The sequence below is a fragment of the Haliotis cracherodii genome, unplaced genomic scaffold, assembly GCF_022045235.1.
Source record: "Haliotis cracherodii isolate W230 unplaced genomic scaffold, xgHalCrac1.p SCAF_4, whole genome shotgun sequence".
Taxonomy (NCBI): Eukaryota; Metazoa; Mollusca; class Gastropoda; order Lepetellida; family Haliotidae; genus Haliotis; species Haliotis cracherodii.
This window is the reverse complement of record NW_027266297.1, coordinates 9,234,558-9,253,139: the sequence shown is the minus strand read 5'-3', so window position 1 is coordinate 9,253,139 and position 18,582 is coordinate 9,234,558. Positions and strand designations below refer to the sequence as shown.

Genomic DNA, 18,582 nt, shown 5'->3' with positions numbered 1-18,582 from the left:
TATTCCATCCTGTCTATGAGGTCATATTATCTCTGCACCATGCACTAACGGGATCGTGTGGTCAGACTCGCTGATTTGGTTGATGCATGTCATCGTACCCTAATTGCGTGGACCGATGCTCATCGTATCAATCACTGGATTGTCTGGTTCAGATTCGTATGTTTACAGACCGCCGTCATTAGATTCAGTTTATTTTGTTTTATTAACTTCAGTTTATTTTATTTTATTAACTTTTTTTCTTGCCCCACTTTCATTTTCCTTCTGTTCAAAACTTTCACTTTGCCTTCAGAGAATTAAGAATTTGATTTAAAATTTTCTCTTTTGGTGTCTTATATTTTGTTTTTATTTTTTTCCCTATTTATTTTTTTTCACATTGATTGCCCTGTGTCACGTAATTTCAAGCAAAGTTTTATCCAGGATATATCTGTCCTTGTTTTATTTAGCTTTATTTGGAACCGGGTTATCTTTAAAATTTTGATGATTTTGTTTGTTACCCTTTTGTGGTTCATTGTCTTTGGAAACTGTATGGAATTCCTCCAGTGTTCGAGCAGCAGCATACATGCAAAAGTTAATGTCATGCAAAGAACAGTCCGCATTAAGAGAAACTGAAATAATGTTATTTAATTTATCAAGTTGATTCTGTGGGGAACAAATGGTTAAAATGTTCAATTGGACTCCGTTTCTCAGTCGGCAAATCACGGATTCGATTATTGAATGACATACAAAAAATAAAAAAGGGATCATCAGAGAGATCATTGGCAGAAGAGGGGTCGGAATCGGGAGAAAACTCCAAACCGTCGAGGCCAACATAAGGGATAAACCCATGTGTTGGCCATCAGTGACAACTGCATCCGGTAACTTGCGATTTCGGTTCTGCTACTGTTGGGAACTGAGGGTTCATGCAAAGGCGCCTGGCGAGAGTTGGCAGTAAGCGCATCAGGTGCACGGCGCATATACATCTTTAGTCACCCGAGCTGGTCATGAATATTTTGCTCTATCAGGTACGAATACATTGGCATGGCTTTGTCCCAATGCTGCTTCGGTAATTTGCAATTTAGTCGAGGTATATCTGGCTATTCTGTTGCTTTCGCACACTCAAGAAGTGTGGATTTGTGTTGGTGCTTCCGCGATATTCTTGGATGGGTTCTGTGCCTCCCCCTGGGGCAAGTCCCATCTCCAGTATGGTAAGTTTGACTGGGCTGCGGAACTGAAAGACGATTTACTGCATTGCGTACTGAAACCCTGTTTCGGGGGGTTATTCCTAACTGGGGGACGTACGTTTGGTTCAGGGGATTACGTCATCAGGCTACTTTAAGTAGTAGTAGTAGTAGTAGTAGTAGTAGTAGTAGTAGATGTACGTTTGGTTCAGGGGATTACATCACCAGGCTACTTTAAGTAGTAGTAGTAGTAGTAGTAGTAGTAGTAGTAGATGTACGTTTGGTTCAGGGGATTACATCATCAGGCTACTTTAAGTAGTAGTAGTAGTAGTAGTAGTAGTAGTAGTAGTCTCTGTTCAGTGTTTATATATACTTAGTTACTTATTCAGAAGATTCTCTCCTACATGAATCCTTTCAGCGGCATTTCTTAGAAGTTGACGGATGACAACTTAGACAAACAAAATATGGATAACAACTTTTTTGTATGTGATATTTTACAATATAACAAGGAAGTTATTATCCATATGTTTTGGTCCTCGTTGTCTCTCCTACATATATTCAAAATATACTGATTGAAATTATGGCTACAAACCACAAGTAAACATTCAATGAATTTGCTAAATTTAGTGAATTTTTAACCTAAACTCAAACAGATGGAGGTACTTAAAAGCAGTTTTCTGTGGCTTTTCCGTCTGACAAGGCGTACAAGTCGATTGCAAGGTGTGATGTTTACATCACCCGACGGTCATGTGCTAGTGGTGTCGACTGGTCAAATACAGCCCAGCTTAACAATTGCTAAGAATCACCGCAGAGGGGGGATTTCAGGGGGTAAATCGTGTTCAGACTGATTCTATAAGTGTGTGTCTTAATGTTCAAACGAATCTCTTACATGTATTGGACATCATTGAGAACGGACAAGAGTTTGGAAGCAGAAGTAACAAAGAAGTGTAGTCTAGATATTGTATTACATCATCAACTTGGAAAATATAATTGAAGGCATTTAAGGTTTATTATTAAGGCAATGCAGGTTCAATATCAGTGTAACACTTTCTTTAATAGTATTTCAGTCAGCCCAGATAAACATTTCAGAACACTGTGCATATCACTTGCCACCTGACTGGAATGACAGCCGGTCAAGGAGCAGAAAAGAAATGAAGCAGCGGTAAAATCGTTTTAAAAACGTCACACAAATCCAGATCTGTTCACCATTATAACAATATATTTGTGACGTCACATTCGTGTCAATGTAACATATTGGGGCCTAACATTCTAAACAGGGAAAGGTTAGTAAATCTTGGACTGCGAAAGGACATCTTCATAGTCACAGAAACGCGAAGCCCACTGAACATAATTTTACATACACTTATTTCCAAATGTACCAGGTGCACAGAAAGTAGACAGTTTGGCCTCTAAATGATTTGAGTCACACAAACGATCCATGCCATCAGGGAACGATGACACGCAATCAAACAAGTCAGTGGGCCTGACCACCCGATCCATTTAGTTACCTCTGATGGCACACGCGCACGCACACACACACACACACGCACGCACGCACGCACGCACGCGCGCGCATTACATGGTAGAGATAAACGATATTATGAGTTAGAGAAGCACAACGTTATGACTATGGACTCAAAAGTGTGTGATTCAGCTAAATGCAGCCAGCAGGTGTTCCAAGGAAAACAGGGGCGGTCGGGTAGCCTCGTGGTTAAAGCGTTCGCTCGTCACGCCGAAGACCCGGGTTCGATTCCCGACATAGGAACAAGCCCGTCTGTGTCCACCCACCGTGATATTGTTGGAATATTGCTAAAAGCGGCGTAACACCATACTCACTCACTCCAAGGAAAACACAATTGACACTGTCTGCTGCCGTTTTTTTATTATGGCGATGTTGCACATGGTGCAGAAGCTGCTGTTGCTGATGGTATACATGATGAGTCTGAAGGTGATGGGTATGATGACGGTGGGGGTAATTGTTAAGATACGAATGAAGTTTCCCTTGTCATGTCTGATATGATGGAAGGAGCTCTGTCATGTCTATTCTTAGGTTCTTCTGCAGAAGCAATGGTTGAAGATTTATCCGTTGGACAATCTTCTTGTGATTGAGATACGTCACTGTCTATTGGCACTTGTCTGTATATTGAAACACCGCTGTCTGAGGAACAGGACCACCCATCGTCCTCATCTGGGGAATCAACATGTCCACATGGAAGGATATGATCTCCCTGGAGATGCCCGGAGATCTGTCTGACCTTGTCTGAACTATCATGGGATACGGATGACGACGAGGTCTTTTGTCCAGTTGCAAACCCAGTTCGAGTACATGGGTAACCACCCTGTGTTTGAGATGTGACACTGGCTTTAGTAACCTGCTTGTAGTTTGGCACAACACTGTCTGTCAAGCAGAACCATGCCTCGCTGCTCTCATCATCTAGTTCATCCTGCATCAAGAGTACTGGTGGGGGCAGCTGGTCCTCAAGGAGAGGTTCAGTCTGCCCGTCTTCTTCTAGAACTCCTCCAGTCACCCTAGATTCGTTCGCTTCCAGTTCATCGTTGGTGATAAACGCAATTTGTAGAGTGTCCTTAAGTCCTTGGTCCTTGCCGCTGGTATCATCCTTATCTATCTTCGTATATGGCTCCTAAGATGAACACAATGTAACGTATTTAGCATATGTGTGTATTAGTAAATCAACGACCTCCCCTGAAGCTGCCTCACCTTAAGCTTGCATGCATCAATGATGGCATTGTTGTCTTCAACGCTGAAGAGTTAACTAAAACACACACGTCCTGCCTTCAGACACACTCACCACAGACTAATAGCTCCATCTAACTATGTGATTCATTTACATTTCTACTCAATTTAAGATTTGTATTGGGCTATAGATTCATATTGGTTCTTGTCCAACCATGGTAACGTCAACTACGACACTCTGGAAAACTACATCACCTTGCATCCGTTCACAATATCCATGCTGGGATGTACGTTAATGGCGATCTTAAACCTTATTTCACCACAAGACATATAATTATTGTTTGCTCTGTCAGGAGAAGCGGAAAAGTGTCTTACAAGATCATTCTGCGCCATAGACAGCCTCCATCCTTTATGTTAATCGAACACATTTGTGTGTGTCTAAAATCTCAAGCCCTTATTTACAGTATCTCATCTCACCATATGAAATGTCAGTCCCTAAAACCTGCACAGACCGACTCCGTGGTCGATTCTGTGGGAAGGGTCTTAGCATACTCACCTCTTTATCGCTGACAGACGGCATCAGCTGTGGCAGTGTGATCTTGAATCGTTCACACAGAACATCCCTCTTGACAACACTGTAACATTAGAACAAGTACAGTTGAACAGAGATTTGTAATAATTACATGATTATCGACATAAAAAATTCAGTCGGTCGATTCAATTGCTACATTTAGCAAAGGGAGACACCCAAGAGCGATCCGGCCTAACGTTTACACCAGTTGAAATAAATGCGACGTGTTCGACGGGACAATTCTCTGACTATCTTCCTTTTACATACATGTGTTTGTGATGATGACAAATCGCAATATTGACAAGCGGTCGTTTACATACAGTTGACGCGGTTAACCGGAACTCCTTTAACGTGAACATCGTTTAAGAGATGAAGCATATTGTTCCGGGTGAATCCTTATCCGCTGTATTTTGTCAATTGTTTTGAACTATGGATATGTTTATTCGATCACTTCGAAACAATTTTGCAATGTAGCAACAATACTTGAAAAATAGTCAATGTTAATTGCAACTGAGGACCCGTGAAGATCTGGGGTAGAATGGGTCTTCAGCAACCCATGCTTGCCGTAAAAAGCGACTATGCTTGTCGTAAGAGGTGACTAACGGGATCGGGTGGTCAGGCTCGTTGACTGTCACTTTCATGATCTGGTAAGCGACGCTCTGATTGGTCGGATGAAAGGTCGTTCTGACGTGACCCCTAATGGGATGACCTCAGATCTTTGTTTAGCGGTAGCGAGAACTAGGATCTGATTTTAATGAGATTGCGTCATCTCAGGCTGGAAGTGGCGTAGGGTCATTTGTCGGGTCACAAGTAAGTTTCGGGTTTGATCACCATTGGCAGTGATGGTAACGTGACAACGGCACCTTACTGACGACACAAAGGCTTTTGATGAAGCCTTTTTGTATGTCATTCCAGATCTGGACAATGGCCTGTCGCACCTGGTTCAACGTCATCTGTTGGGAGTCGGCGTAAACGACCTTTCATTTCATCTTACCCATGTTCGATGGAAGACAGATCAGGCGAAACGGCAGCCCAAGGGAGTGTGTGGATCTCGTCCCATAAAGTCTATGACCACACGTGCGCCGCCAGGGTGTACATTGTCCTGCTGTTACGTGATGTGAAGTCCATTGGTCTCAAGGTACGGGAGGGCGGATAACTTCGTCACGGTACCGTACACCTGTCATCAATGATCACTGGGGGGGGGGGGTCTCATGCCTCCCCACTACATTACGCTCATACCACCGATGGAGAGAACGTTGGACACACGGATCAGCGTAACGTTCCTTCCAACGTCGATAAACACGCTGACGGCAACCAGTGTCAAGATGAAACCTGAACTCATCTGTGACAGGGACTAACCCCCAGCTGCCTAACCTGAACCTCATATGTCGTCTTGACCATGCCAGGCGTGGCAGAAAAACTGGACGAACAGCTAGACATCGTGGTCGAATGGAATGCTCTCGTAATCAGTTCCTCACAGTCCTTGCTCTAATCGGACGTAGGGCAAGGAGGCTGCAGGAAGATGCAGTCTGAACCAGGCGGATATGATTATCTTGCCGACGTGACGTTACTCATTGACGTCCAGAACGTCGTCCGTCCTGGTGTTGCCATTCACTTGGTACCGACCTAAGAGTGACTGTGTGGTGTTAAACCCTAAAACACCTGTGCAATTCAAGCTTTAGGCATTTCAGTTGCATGCAGCCGTTTCTCTTCAGATAGTCGTGGGATAACCTTTACGAGATTTGGCCGTCAACAAAGACTCATTTCACAGTAAAACACTTCAACGATTTACTCTCTGTTTGAACTGACTTGGTGCATTGTGAATGTGTGATGATTTTTTACTCATGGGATTTTATGCATGCAATTACCGGTTACACGTGCAATTTCAGGGTTATCATGGGTAATCATGACAAAGTGTGTGTACATGTCATTATCATGCATGATTCTAAAAAACTCATAGCGATTCTATTTTAATGTCATATTTTATGTGTTTTTTAAATATCTCCGCCAATATAAATCAGAGTCTTAATCGTACTCTGGGCATATGCCGATCACTTCCCATAAACTGATGTCCAAAAAAGCTCTGCACGATACGATAAGACTTCCAATAATTTTGCACGGACTCTGGCGCGGTCACGCATAGAGGTGCTATCGGTTTTCGGTGAGGAGAACGCCCTCCAATATCGTTTCACGTGTCTTGAGGCAGGATATTGATTTTATTTTGGATATGGTCCTGAAAAACACGATTGATTTTTCACGTGGGACACGTTCTTGGACTGACGGCCTCAAAAAAGTCCCATGTTCAAACTTTTAGGACCATATCCTGCACTTATAAAAGCTGATTGGAGGTAATATAACATCATAGAAACACGTTCTTACGGTCATGTTCCCAGGTATGGTTATCAGTTAAAATATCTAGTAATCAGTATGCTCTTTAAATATGGTAATATATGCCTCCTCTTTAGAGATTCATGGCATTGAAATGGAACTAATTTATTTTAACTTAAATACGAATATAAACGGCTAGATTCCCTGTTGTCATAGGCTTTTTGTGTATCCAAGTTGGTAATCAATGCGCAAAGCCGTATAATCCATACGATCATAATTTAAATTAACTTTTAGGTTTCAGTACATTCATACTACTGGAACATACGTACATAACTGTCACGGCAGCACAAACAGCTGCAACCACCACAATGCATATGATGAGGACGGTAATTACAGGCCAATCATTCCTCATGGAAGATGGACGATTTTCGAAATCTGTACATAAATGTAAAATATGTTATGTTTTCATACATTTAATTCATATATAGATAAATATAAACACATTAAACTTAAAAAACATTCTAATGTAAAATATGTTATGTTTTCATACATTTAATTCATATATAGATAAATTTAAACACATTAAACATAAAAACGTTCAGCAATAAATAGCGTTATTAAAACAGTTAACTCATATGCCCATACACGTAATTCCTGGTAAGCTTAAGGGATTCTGGGCTTCAATACATATTTACTTGTGCAAGGTGTGACAATGAAGACAGTGTCAATGTGTAGCCACTATCTTCTAGAATCACTTATTTTGTAAAAGTTGTATTTTTAACAGAAATATTGGGATTAGATATTGACCCCAGCGGATTTGTCTTCAATATATTGCAGCCGTTTTCAACCTGTTGACAGAAACTACGTCTCCATCCTCGATTATCCAGGATATTTTATCTCCATTCTATTTCGATAATTACCCTGGACCCAGTCCAATCCAGGCTTCGTACTGGAAGTAACGTCATCGCCTCCATCTCTCCTCCATCTCAAAGAATTCTATGCGTTCATGGGCGTGATTTGATTGAACGTCTTTTTTTAGCACAGTGTCTTTTGAATCGGCTCAAAACGAATGCTAGGGAATAAAAGCAGGATAATTTACAAATGGATTGGGATATAATACACTGTATAATCGAGGATGCTGGGTTTTTCTCATTGTTTTGTTCAGGTGCCTTACTTTGTAGTGGAGTATTCCACATCATTGGGGAGTTGACGTTGTCAACGTGGACAGAGACGGCGTACTGCCATTCACATCCTAGGCAAGCTAATGTAGGTGGCTCGTAGTCTTCTATAGGTAAGGCTCTGTCGTCACCAGGGACCCGTGTCGTGTTCACCTCAGACTGAGCAATATAAAGGTTGAAAACATAAAACACACATCAGTGACTTGCGAAGATCACAGTGTGAATTCAAACTGTACTGTTCCTAGTGAAACCGGATTAACATATTAGTATTATTAAGGGTACATTTACTAGGTAAAATAGGTATTCCTCTGTCGTGACAGATGGTTTTGTGCATATTTATGGATTTAATTATTTGTAAAGTAATATATTTCATATGTAAAGTCTTGATGTTCATACGTGAAGACAAAAGGATCAAAGGTGAAGTCAGAAGGTTCGTAGTAAGTGAGTGAATATGGTTTTACGCCGCTTTTAGCAATATCCCAGCAATATCACGGCGGGGGACACCAGAAATTGGCTTCACCAATGTCAAGAATTGATCCCGGTTCTTCAGCGTGACGAGCGAACGCTTTAACCACTAGCTAGGCTATCCGACCGCCGCTCAGTAGATTCATAGGTGACGTCATACAGTTCATACGTGAAGTAATAAAGTTTATATTTTAAGCCATACAGTTCATACGTAAAGTCATATAGTTCATACGTAAAGTCATATAGTTCATAAGTAACGTCATACAGTTCATAAGTACAGTCATAAAGTTCATCTGTAGAGTCATAAAGCTCATATTGTTCAAGTTATATAGTCTATTTATCGTCAACTAGTTCATACATGCATTTAAAGACATATAGTTTGTCTTTGATAGCCATCGACAAATAACGTTATTGTGACTACGCAATCTCCTATTTGTGAAACCGCCTCCGTGGTCTAGTGGTGGGCGTCCGCCCGGAGAGCGGAAGGTCGGGGGTTCGATTTTTACCCTGACTGGCGCTCAGCATTAACGGGCAAAAACAAGGACTGGTCGGCACAGAGTCAGTATACTGTGTCTGAGTTGGGTATCCATGATAAACTGCGGCATTGTATTTCAGTAGGCTAGAACTATAAAATAGGCATTAGTTAGGACCAGTACAAGCAGCCACACACACACACACACACACACACACACACACACACACACACATGCATGCACGTCGCCAGATAAGTGCAATAAATTTGGACGAGACGTTAAACCCCATTTCACCTCACCTAATTGTCAAGTGAATGATTGATTGAGTGAGTGAGGTTTTACGCCGCTTTGAGCATTATTTCACTTATATCACGGTGCGTCAGTGTGACGTGGAGGAAAGCCCGACGTGATGTTGGTCTTAAACGTTTACTACATTGGTGAAACCCACGACGGATATGTTGTTGACAAACCAACAAACACAATCAGGGCGAATCTGGATTCGAACCCACGATCTTGTGACGCAACTCTCCACAACGAAATGCGGCGCCGTAGACAACTGTACCACGTAGACGACTCATTTTTGTCCACAAAGAGATTTTATGCATTCTGATGGACGACTTGGCAGATACAAAAATGGTTTATTTTTCTGGACGATAATTAGTGACGGCGAGAAATGAGAAACAGACGAAACCAGAAGGTGTTAGGCAAAGTGGCCGAGAAGACCATTTAGATTTACGCTTGCCTATTTCTTACCCTGCATTTCACAAGCTGTGGCAGCGTGTCATTTTGACTCCCGAAACACCGAAACACAGTGAAAAAGTCCGGCTGTTTGCCCCCGTCTTTGCGGTAGACCCACTCCAGCAGGCCTTCAGCCCTGTCCACTCTGTCAATGTACTGGAGGTCTGGAATTAAGTCAAATAAAAATATATATGCACACCATTTGCATTATTATTTCTGTGTGTTAAACATTATTTTTAATGATCGTGTTTTGTTTTGTCTGGGAGTTGTTGGTTTTTGTTTTACGCCGCATTAATCGAATCTTACCGGAATCGCCACGATGGAGTAATGACCATTGTGTATTTAAAAAAAAATAATAACGCTTCTTTCTTGATTCAAGAGTAATTTTTGCTTGACGCTTAACTCAGCACTAAAACAGATGTATGACGACAGCCTGTATATAATGGAGTATAGCGGATCCTGGCAAAGGCAAGAATAACAACTCTGCACAGAGAATTGAAGCGCATCAGACGAGTGGGACGTCAATGTCCCTTCAATCTACTTCCAAAAATGTCATAGTATTTCTCACCCAAATCACGTCTGTATACATGGAGTTGTGACGGATGATCAGACCAGCCATTTCGAGTTGCGGCATTCACAAGTACAGTCAGGTTGCTATGTCCGGTGATGTTGACGGTGGTCGAGTGGTCAGTGGTGAACAGTGGACGTGACAGACAACAGCTGGCCTGGACGGAGTAGTTGACAATCACCCCTCTGCTAGCATTTCGTGGAACTGACTGCGGACACAATCATCTATGGTACACATATATGAAGCATGCAGAACATTCAACGCGTCTGAACACAAATCGCATGATGGACACGGTTGCCCGAATGAATTAACAATAGCAAATATAGTCAACACCAGAGAACAACCAGCCTCGACTCTCCGCCGAAACAAGTAAGGTGAGGTTAACGTTGCCTTTTACAGTATTCCAGATAAATCACGGCGTGTCAGCTTAATGTGGGGGAAAGCCGAAGAGATGCAGGTCTGAGACATCCGCCGACACAGATTAAAGGCAAACAGCGATGCAAATTAAGTGAATCGATCACTCAAAATCAGTGATGACACCAGGTGTACGCGAAAAGGGTAAGAGTGTCCTGCACTATCGGTAGCACCCGCCACGCACACATTTGCATGAAACAGTACTATTTGGTGCCTGATGTCGCACAGCAGTATTCATCATCCAATAATTCAAATGTAATGGCGACTGAAATTTGCTCTAAGTGAAATAGGAGACGCTTAATGATGCAATTTGAATACAGCTGAAAAGGGCGGCCATTTTGAAATCCAAGATGGTCGCAAATTGGACCACAAACCAGAAGAAAAACATTTTGCCCGTTACCAAGATGTTAATTAGAGCAGTAGGGTGAAATGATACCAAGGTTTAACTATTGTTCCGGAGTAATACGTAACGAAACTGTATCGTTAACCTGTTTGCATAGCAGATGAAATAAGTAATCAGTTTGGGATGATAGTCATGACGATAAAGTACAACACAGAACTGGAAATGTGATGCTTCCATTATAAATGTAGGCAAATCCTCTGGTACGTTTTTTTTTGTATTTCACTGTTAGATGTCACCTCCTCCCCGTCTCCACAGAATTAAATTACTTACACTCCAGTAGACCCCCAGCACTCCCGGTGCCACTCTGCTATATGCACTCTCTGGTATCACTGGGCCTGACGCTGGGACTATAAAACATATATGATGGTCTCTGTTCGCCGTTATACATGTCAAAAAGAGGCTTTCAGCATATTAAGGCATAATTAATGGAGGTGTATTGACGAGCTTTATATTGCTTTGTAACGATTCGGGAATAGAACTGCTCCAAAATAACCTAATCCTTGTCAAGGGCTTAAAGGGATCAGGCGACTTAGACGATTGTTTTCCCCCATGGGGTTGCTCATGATATCAACCACTGGCTTGTCTGGCTTCTACTCGGTTATCTTTTGTTTGTTGGTTTGTTGTTTAACGCCGCACTCATCAATATTCCAGCTATATGACGACAGTCTGTAAATAATCTAGTCTGGACCAGACAATCCAGTGATTGACATCATGAGTATCCACACAATTGGGATACGATGACATGCATCAACCAAGTCAGCGAGCCTGACCACTCGATCCCGTTAGTCGTCTAATTTCCGGCAAGCATGGGTTGCTGAAGACCGGTTCTACACCAGGTCTTCACGGGTCGACTCGATTATCTCATAGGCCTTCGTTCTATCATTCCAGCATTAGCACGACTGGAACCAAACTAGAGATTGATTTCAGTCATTTCACTTTAGTTGACAATTACAACGGTCGTCTGTTATATAGACGTACACGAAACCCACCATTCTATTCGACCAAGTTCCCTGATCACAAATGGTGACATCGGCTCTGTCTGTCAATTGTAACAACAGACAAGATTTCGTCATGAACGATTGATGACGTCAGCATGTGAACAAAACTTATAATCCTCTAGGAAAGTTGCTACAAATAATTTCACCAGTATTTATTTGTTCCACTATGGGTAATATATGGAAATACTGACCGTCCTCGAGTGTTGCATTTGTTGCCTTCTGTGGAGGGCCGCGGAAGCCCTTTCTGCGAGGTCGTGACGTGACTGTCACGGTGTAGTTTGTCCAGGGCTCCAGGTCAGTTAGAACCGCTTCAACATCTTCATCCTTCGTCTTAATTTTCTTGACCTGTGTGTAAATTCATTCATGTAATACTTGGGTGTGTGGGTGAGTTAAAAAAATTACATCACAGCGGCAATATTGCAGCCATATCGCGATTGTCATACTTGGATATAGAGGGTATTCGTATCATACCTTTATGTAAAGCGTATTCGTATCATACCTTTATGTAAAGGGTATTGGGTCATACCTGTATGTAAAGGGAATCCGTGTCTGCCTGTGTGTAAAGGGAATTCGTGTCTGCCTGTGTGTAAAGGGAATCCGTGTCTTCCTGTATGTAAAGGGAATTCGTGTCTGCCTGTATGTAAAGGGAGTTGGTGTCTGCCTGTGTGTAAAGGGAATTCGTGTCTGCCTGTATGTAAAGGGACTTCGTGTCTGCCTGTGTGTAAAGGGAATTCGTGTCTGCCTGTATGTAAAGGGAATTCGTGTCTGCCTGTATATAAAGGGAATTCGTGTGTGCCTGTGTGTAAAGGGAATCCGTGTCTGCCTGTATATAAAGGGAATTCGTGTCTGCCTGTATGTAAAGGGACTTCGTGTCTGCGTCTGCCTCTGTGTAAAGGGAATTCGTGTCTGCCTGTATGTAAAGGAAGTTGGTGTCTGCCTGTATGTAAAGGGAATTCGTGTCTGCCTGTGTGTAAAGGGACTTCGTGTCTGCCTGTGTGTAAAGGGAATTCGTGTCTGCCTGTATGTAAAGGGAATTCGTGTCTGCCTGTATATAAAGGGAATTCGTGTTTGCCTGTGTGTAAAGGGAATCCGTGTCTGCCTGTATGTAAAGGGAATTCGTGTCTGCCTGTGTGTAAAGGGAATCCGTGTCTGTCTGTATGTAAAGGGAATTCGTGTCTGCCTGTATGTAAAGGGAATTCGTGTCTGCCTGTATGTAAAGGGAATTCGTGTCTGCCTGTATATAAAGGAAGTTGGTGTCTGCCTGTATGTAAAGGGAATTCGTGTCTGCCTGTGTGTAAAGGGACTTCGTGTCTGCCTGTGTGTAAAGGGAATCCGTGTCTGCCTGTATGTAAAGGGACTTCGTGTCTGCGCCTGCCTCTGTGTAAAGGGAATTCGTGTCTGCCTGTATGTAAAGGAAGTTGGTGTCTGCCTGTATGTAAAGGGAATTCGTGTCTGCCTGTATGTAAAGGGACTTCGTGTCTGCCTGTGTGTAAAGGGAATTCGTGTCTGCCTGTATGTAAAGGGAATTCGTGTCTGCCTGTATATAAAGGGAATTCGTGTCTGCCTGTGTATAAAGGGAATCCGTGTCTGCCTGTATGTAAAGGGAATTCGTGTCTGCCTGTGTGTAAAGGGAATCCGTGTTTGCCTGTATGTAAAGGGAATTCGTGTCTGCCTGTATGTAAAGGGAATTCGTGTCTGCCTGTATGTAAAGGGACTTCGTGTCTGCCTGTATATAAAGGAAGTTGGTGTCTGCCTGTATGTAAAGGGAATTCGTGTCTGCCTGTGTGTAAAGGGACTTCGTGTCTGCCTGTGTGTAAAGGGAATTCGTGTCTGCCTGTATGTAAAGGGACTTCGTGTCTGCCTGTGTGTAAAGGGAATTCGTGTCTGCCTGTATGTAAAGGGAATTCGTGTCTGCCTGTATGTAAAGGGAATTCGTGTCTGCCTGTGTGTAAAGGGACTTCGTGTCTGCCTGTGTGTTAAGGGAATCCGTGTCTGCCTGTATGTAAAGGGAATTCGTGTCTGCCTGTATGTAAAGGGGGTTGGTGTCTGCCTGTATGTAAAGGGAATTCGCGTCTGCCTGTGTGTAAAGGGACTTCGTGTCTGCCTGTGTGTTAAGGGAATTCGTGTCTGCCTGTATGTAAAGGGAATTCGTGTCTGCCTGTGTGTAAAGGGAATTCGTGTCTGCCTGTGTGTAATGGGAATCCGTGTCTGCCTGTATGTAAAGGGACTTCGTGTCTGTCTGTATGTAAAGGGACTTCGTGTCTGCCTGTGTGTAAAGGGAATTCGTGTCTGCCTGTATGTAAAGGGAATTCGTGTCTGCCTGTATGTAAAGGGAATTCGTGTCTGCCTGTGTGTAAAGGGACTTCGTGTCTGCCTGTGTGTTAAGGGAATCCGTGTCTGCCTGTATGTAAAGGGAATTCGTGTCTGCCTGTATGTAAAGGGAGTTGGTGTCTGCCTGTATGTAAAGGGAATTCGCGTCTGCCTGTGTGTAAAGGGACTTCGTGTCTGCCTGTGTGTTAAGGGAATCCGTGTCTGCCTGTATGTATAGGGAATTCGTGTCTGCCTCTGTGTAAAGGGAACCCGTGTCTGCCTGTTTGTGAAGGGAATTCGTGTCTGCCTGTATGTAAAGGAATTCGTGTCTGCCTGTGTGTAAAGGGAATCCGTGTCTGCATCTGTGTAAAGGGAATCCGTGTCTGCCTGTATATAAAGGGAATTCGTGTCTGCCTGTATGTATAGGGAATTCATGTCATACCTTTATGTAATAGGAATTCATGTTATACTTGTATGCAAAATCTATTTATGTCGGAACTGCATGTAGGGGGCATTTATGCCATTCCCGTATGTAACGAGTATATGATCACGGGCATGTAGACTAAAATACATGAAAAGATTCTCTTTTATCAAATGGGATATGAATAAGTATACACTCACATTTTTCAGTCCGGTCAGGTAAGTCACTGAATATGTGTACCGCCGTCCTAAAGAACGTAATCTGTCGTCAGGTTTCTTCCACGAGACCCGTAACGCTGTACTGTTGATGGCTGTCACCCGTAGAGCTCTGACTGGCCCAGGTTGTACTACAAACACACAGCAAATAGAAGAAAGTGTCCTGATAATTTGAACATAGTTTAGACAATGACACAGATCATGACACCTGGTGTCACACAACATCTAAAGTCACACATCTAATATCGCGCCACATCTAATGTCACACATCTAATGTCACACAACATCTGATGTCACACAGCATCTAATGTCACACATCTAATGTCACACAACATCTGATGTCACACAGCATCTAATGTCACACATCTAATGTCACACAACATATGATGTCACACAGCATCTAATGTCACATAGCATCTATGGTAACACATCTGATTTCACAGAGCATTTAATGTCACACAACATCTCATGTCACACAATATCTAATGTCACACAACATCTCATGTCACACAGCATCTAATGTCACACATCTAATGTCACACAACATATGATGTCACACAGCATCTAATGTCACATAGCATCTAATGTAACACATCTGATTTCACAGAGCATTTAATGTCACACAACGTCTGATGTCACTCAACATCTGATGTCACACAGCATCTAATGTCACACATATGATTTCACAGAGCATCTTATCTCACACATCATATCAGTACCTTCTCGTCCAATTTGCTTCTGTAGCCTGATTCATGATAATCTGATACTCACTATAATCCGTAGTTTTGATTTGTCTGCACATTGACTCTGACACAGCATCCTTTCCCCCTTCCACGGTGATCTTCATCATATGAAAGTTGTCACAAAACGTCAGGTCATCACAGTCGTATTCACATCTCCCAACAGCGGTGTTGCATCTCTTCCCAGTAATGGCATCCGGACATGTGTCATTTGTACTATGAAGAACAAATATATCAGAGTACATCAACTATACATATAGTTTTCGTATGAACGGAGTGAGTTGTGAGTGAGTATGGTTTTACGCCGCTTCTTTTAGCAATATTCCAGCAATATCACGGCGGGGACTTCACACATTGTACCCATGTCGGAAATCGAACCCGGGTCTTCGGCGTGACGAGTGAATGCTTTAACCACTAGGCTACCCGACCGCCCCAGTATGAACGGATGCGATGCAGAAATTAAAGTTAAACCTGCTTATTACCTATGACAGATTTGCCTCTTGGTTCACATTTGCAACATAACAAACGCATACAAACGACTTGGTGATCAGGTTACTGTAGTAGCCCTTAAACGGACATGTTTGTCCAAGCTGGCCTTGCGTCGGCGTAAAACTGGGACAAGACATGTAACAAATGTTATATTTGTGATAACACTTTCTGGGTAAAGTACAGATTCTCGTACATTTTAAATGGCATTGTGTGTTCATAGCTTTCGACAACGGGTGCCGTGCCAATTTACACTTGTCAAAGAACGTTGTGTTAGTTCTCTGACATTGTGCGCTGGCGATTAGGTGCCTCATTCTGGCAGTGTGGGTTCGACCCCAAAACAAGAAAAAGTACTAGAATTTGTACTTTACTATGAAAGTGTTATCCCAAGTGTAACATTTGTAACATTTTACCACTTTCTAAATGACACTGTGTGTGGCAAGACATCTGTAAATGGTCGGTCGGTCGGTCTGTCTACCACGCTCCATGTACATACACACTCCAGGTACCGTAGTAGGGGGCCCGTGAAGATTCCGGGGTAGAATAGGTCTTCAGCAACCCATGCTTGCTGTAAAAGGTGACTATGCTTGTCGTAAAAGGCGACTAACGGAATCGGGTGGTCAGGCTCGCTGACTTGGTTGATGCATGTCATCGAGCCCATTTTGCGCGGATCGATGCTCATGACATCAATCACTGGGTTGTCTCGTCCAGACTCGATTATTTACAGACCACACATTTCACGTGCTTCATGCAGGACCGACTCGCACATTGTTCTCACATTTGAGCATATGGTTCCTGAATATCTTTCAAAATCCCTTTAACAAAACAATGTTTTATAATCATTTTAGGTGCCATAAATGTTGGACATGACTCAAGCATGTTAGACCACGAGGACCCAGTGTCTAATCGTTTAAATGGCTGCGCCTTTCGTGGTTTAATTAACCATTTCAACGATGAGACACTGGGTCCTCGTGGTCTAACCTATACATAATGTCAGCTGATAGACATCTTCCCGAGGCAAGAGAGTTAACTGGCTATAAAAGTCCAGTTTCCACCCTTGCCGAACTAGGCATTTTGGCTGGACTAACGAGTCTATACACAGTAAAATCCGGTTCGTAAACTGTCGTGCAGGTTTCGGTATATTCCAGGATTTGCAAAACATGTGCACCGCCAACTCGTTCGGCAAGGGTGGAAAATGGACTTTTAAAGTCAAATAACTCTCTTGCCTCGGGAAGATGGCTGATAGATAAATGCGAGTGGACAATGTTCATGGCACAGCGATTCCATCGGCTGTGCGAGTGACCGACTGTAGGTCCGAGAGTCACAGTGAGTGAGTGAGTGAGTGAGTTGGGTTTAACGCCGCTTTTAACAGTATTCCAGTCATATCACGGCGTGTCAGCTTAATGTGGGAGGAAAGCCCGCCGAGAGTCACAGGGCAACTCTGACTGTTTGGTGCTCTTGCATTGGTTCTGGTCCTAACTACTGTGCGATTGAATTACAGTTAGTTGAAAAAAAGTGATTAATGATTAGCGTTTCTGCTGTCATGTTTACACACAATAGCAGCAACACTTTCTTAATACGTTTGCATAGAAATGTCAACAATTATCATGTTTGGGCAAACATGTATATCAATATTCATGAGCAACCGAGTGTTTTACCGGTTTTGGTTTGGTTTGTGAAAAGAACGGAACATAGTAAAAACCATTTATTTACACTTAAATGTGTTTTTATGTGGATAATAAATATAACATCACACAGTCGTCAGACAACGGGTGTAGTATTCTCAATGTAACAATAAATACGACATTAACACTTCTAACTCTTAATCACCTGAACTGGGAACACGTGGTGCATGTCGTGTTGCTGCTCTCAATGCCGTCACGGAGGTCGTAGTTGCAGGTGAGAAGCCTCCCGGCATACAGGACGCAGGTCATGTTCTCCGGTTGTGGGGGGTCTGTTGAAGAAAGAAGTTAACACAATGCGTTCATGTGGAACACTACTGACCCCCCTCTATATATAAATAAATAAATAAATGTATAAATCTTCTCACTTCACCTTTAAAATGGGGGTGAAGTAATGGCTGATGTGGGGTTACCTAGTGGTTAAAGCGTTTACTCGTCACACCGAAGACCCGGGTTCGATTCCCAACATGGGTAAAATGTGTGAAGTCCATTTCTTGTGTCCCCACCCGTGATATTCCTGGTATATTGTTAAAATCGGCATAACACCATACTCACTCACTCACTGACCTGATGCACCATCAAGCCGACACCATCAAAGATGTCCATTCCATCAAGATAACGACGATCACATCGATCACACAGCTTCATCTGGGAAATTATATCTGTCTCACCACTCTTATCGCACAGAATCTCTCTCGCTCATGACAGTATTTGAATGGATGGCTACTTTTAGCGTCGTG

At 42.7% G+C, this 18,582-nt stretch overlaps 2 protein-coding genes across 2 annotated transcripts; both read right to left on the bottom strand.

The window, feature by feature from the left end:
* Window positions 1-3,071: 3,071 nt before the first annotated feature.
* On the bottom strand, window positions 3,072-5,376 carry LOC139478494 (uncharacterized). The gene is made up of 3 exons (XM_071260985.1): window positions 5,255-5,376; window positions 4,409-4,487; window positions 3,072-3,799 (listed from the first exon to the last, which is right to left on the bottom strand). Exons 1-3 carry the CDS (start codon window positions 5,374-5,376, stop codon window positions 3,137-3,139), a joined length of 864 nt encoding a protein of 287 aa, XP_071117086.1. The 3' UTR covers window positions 3,072-3,136.
* A 4,750-nt stretch (window positions 5,377-10,126) lies between these two features.
* On the bottom strand, window positions 10,127-16,358 carry LOC139478493 (receptor-type tyrosine-protein phosphatase S-like). Its single transcript, XM_071260984.1, has 6 exons — window positions 16,345-16,358; window positions 15,706-15,890; window positions 14,920-15,065; window positions 12,180-12,333; window positions 11,261-11,337; window positions 10,127-10,381 (listed from the first exon to the last, which is right to left on the bottom strand). Exons 1-6 carry the CDS (start codon window positions 16,356-16,358, stop codon window positions 10,127-10,129), a joined length of 831 nt encoding a protein of 276 aa, XP_071117085.1.
* Between the last annotated feature and the right edge of the window lie 2,224 nt (window positions 16,359-18,582).

Bases quoted from the DNA above. Each gene is read 5' to 3' on its own strand.
- LOC139478494 (XM_071260985.1), bottom strand. From the start codon at position 5,376: ATGACGTTGAACCAGGTGCGACAGGCCATTGTCCAGATCTGGAATGAC. The intron at 4,488-5,254 runs GTGATCAAACCC...CTAATGTTACAG, and splicing joins CGTTACCATCACTGCCAATG to TGTTGTCAAGAGGGATGTTC. The intron at 3,800-4,408 runs GTGAGTATGCTA...TGTTCATCTTAG, and splicing joins CGTCTGTCAGCGATAAAGAG to GAGCCATATACGAAGATAGA.
- LOC139478493 (XM_071260984.1), bottom strand. The intron at 15,066-15,705 runs GTGAGTATCAGA...GTGTGTTTGTAG, and splicing joins AATCAAAACTACGGATTATA to TACAACCTGGGCCAGTCAGA. The intron at 10,382-11,260 runs GTAAGTAATTTA...TTGTGTCCGCAG, and splicing joins TGCTGGGGGTCTACTGGAGT to TCAGTTCCACGAAATGCTAG.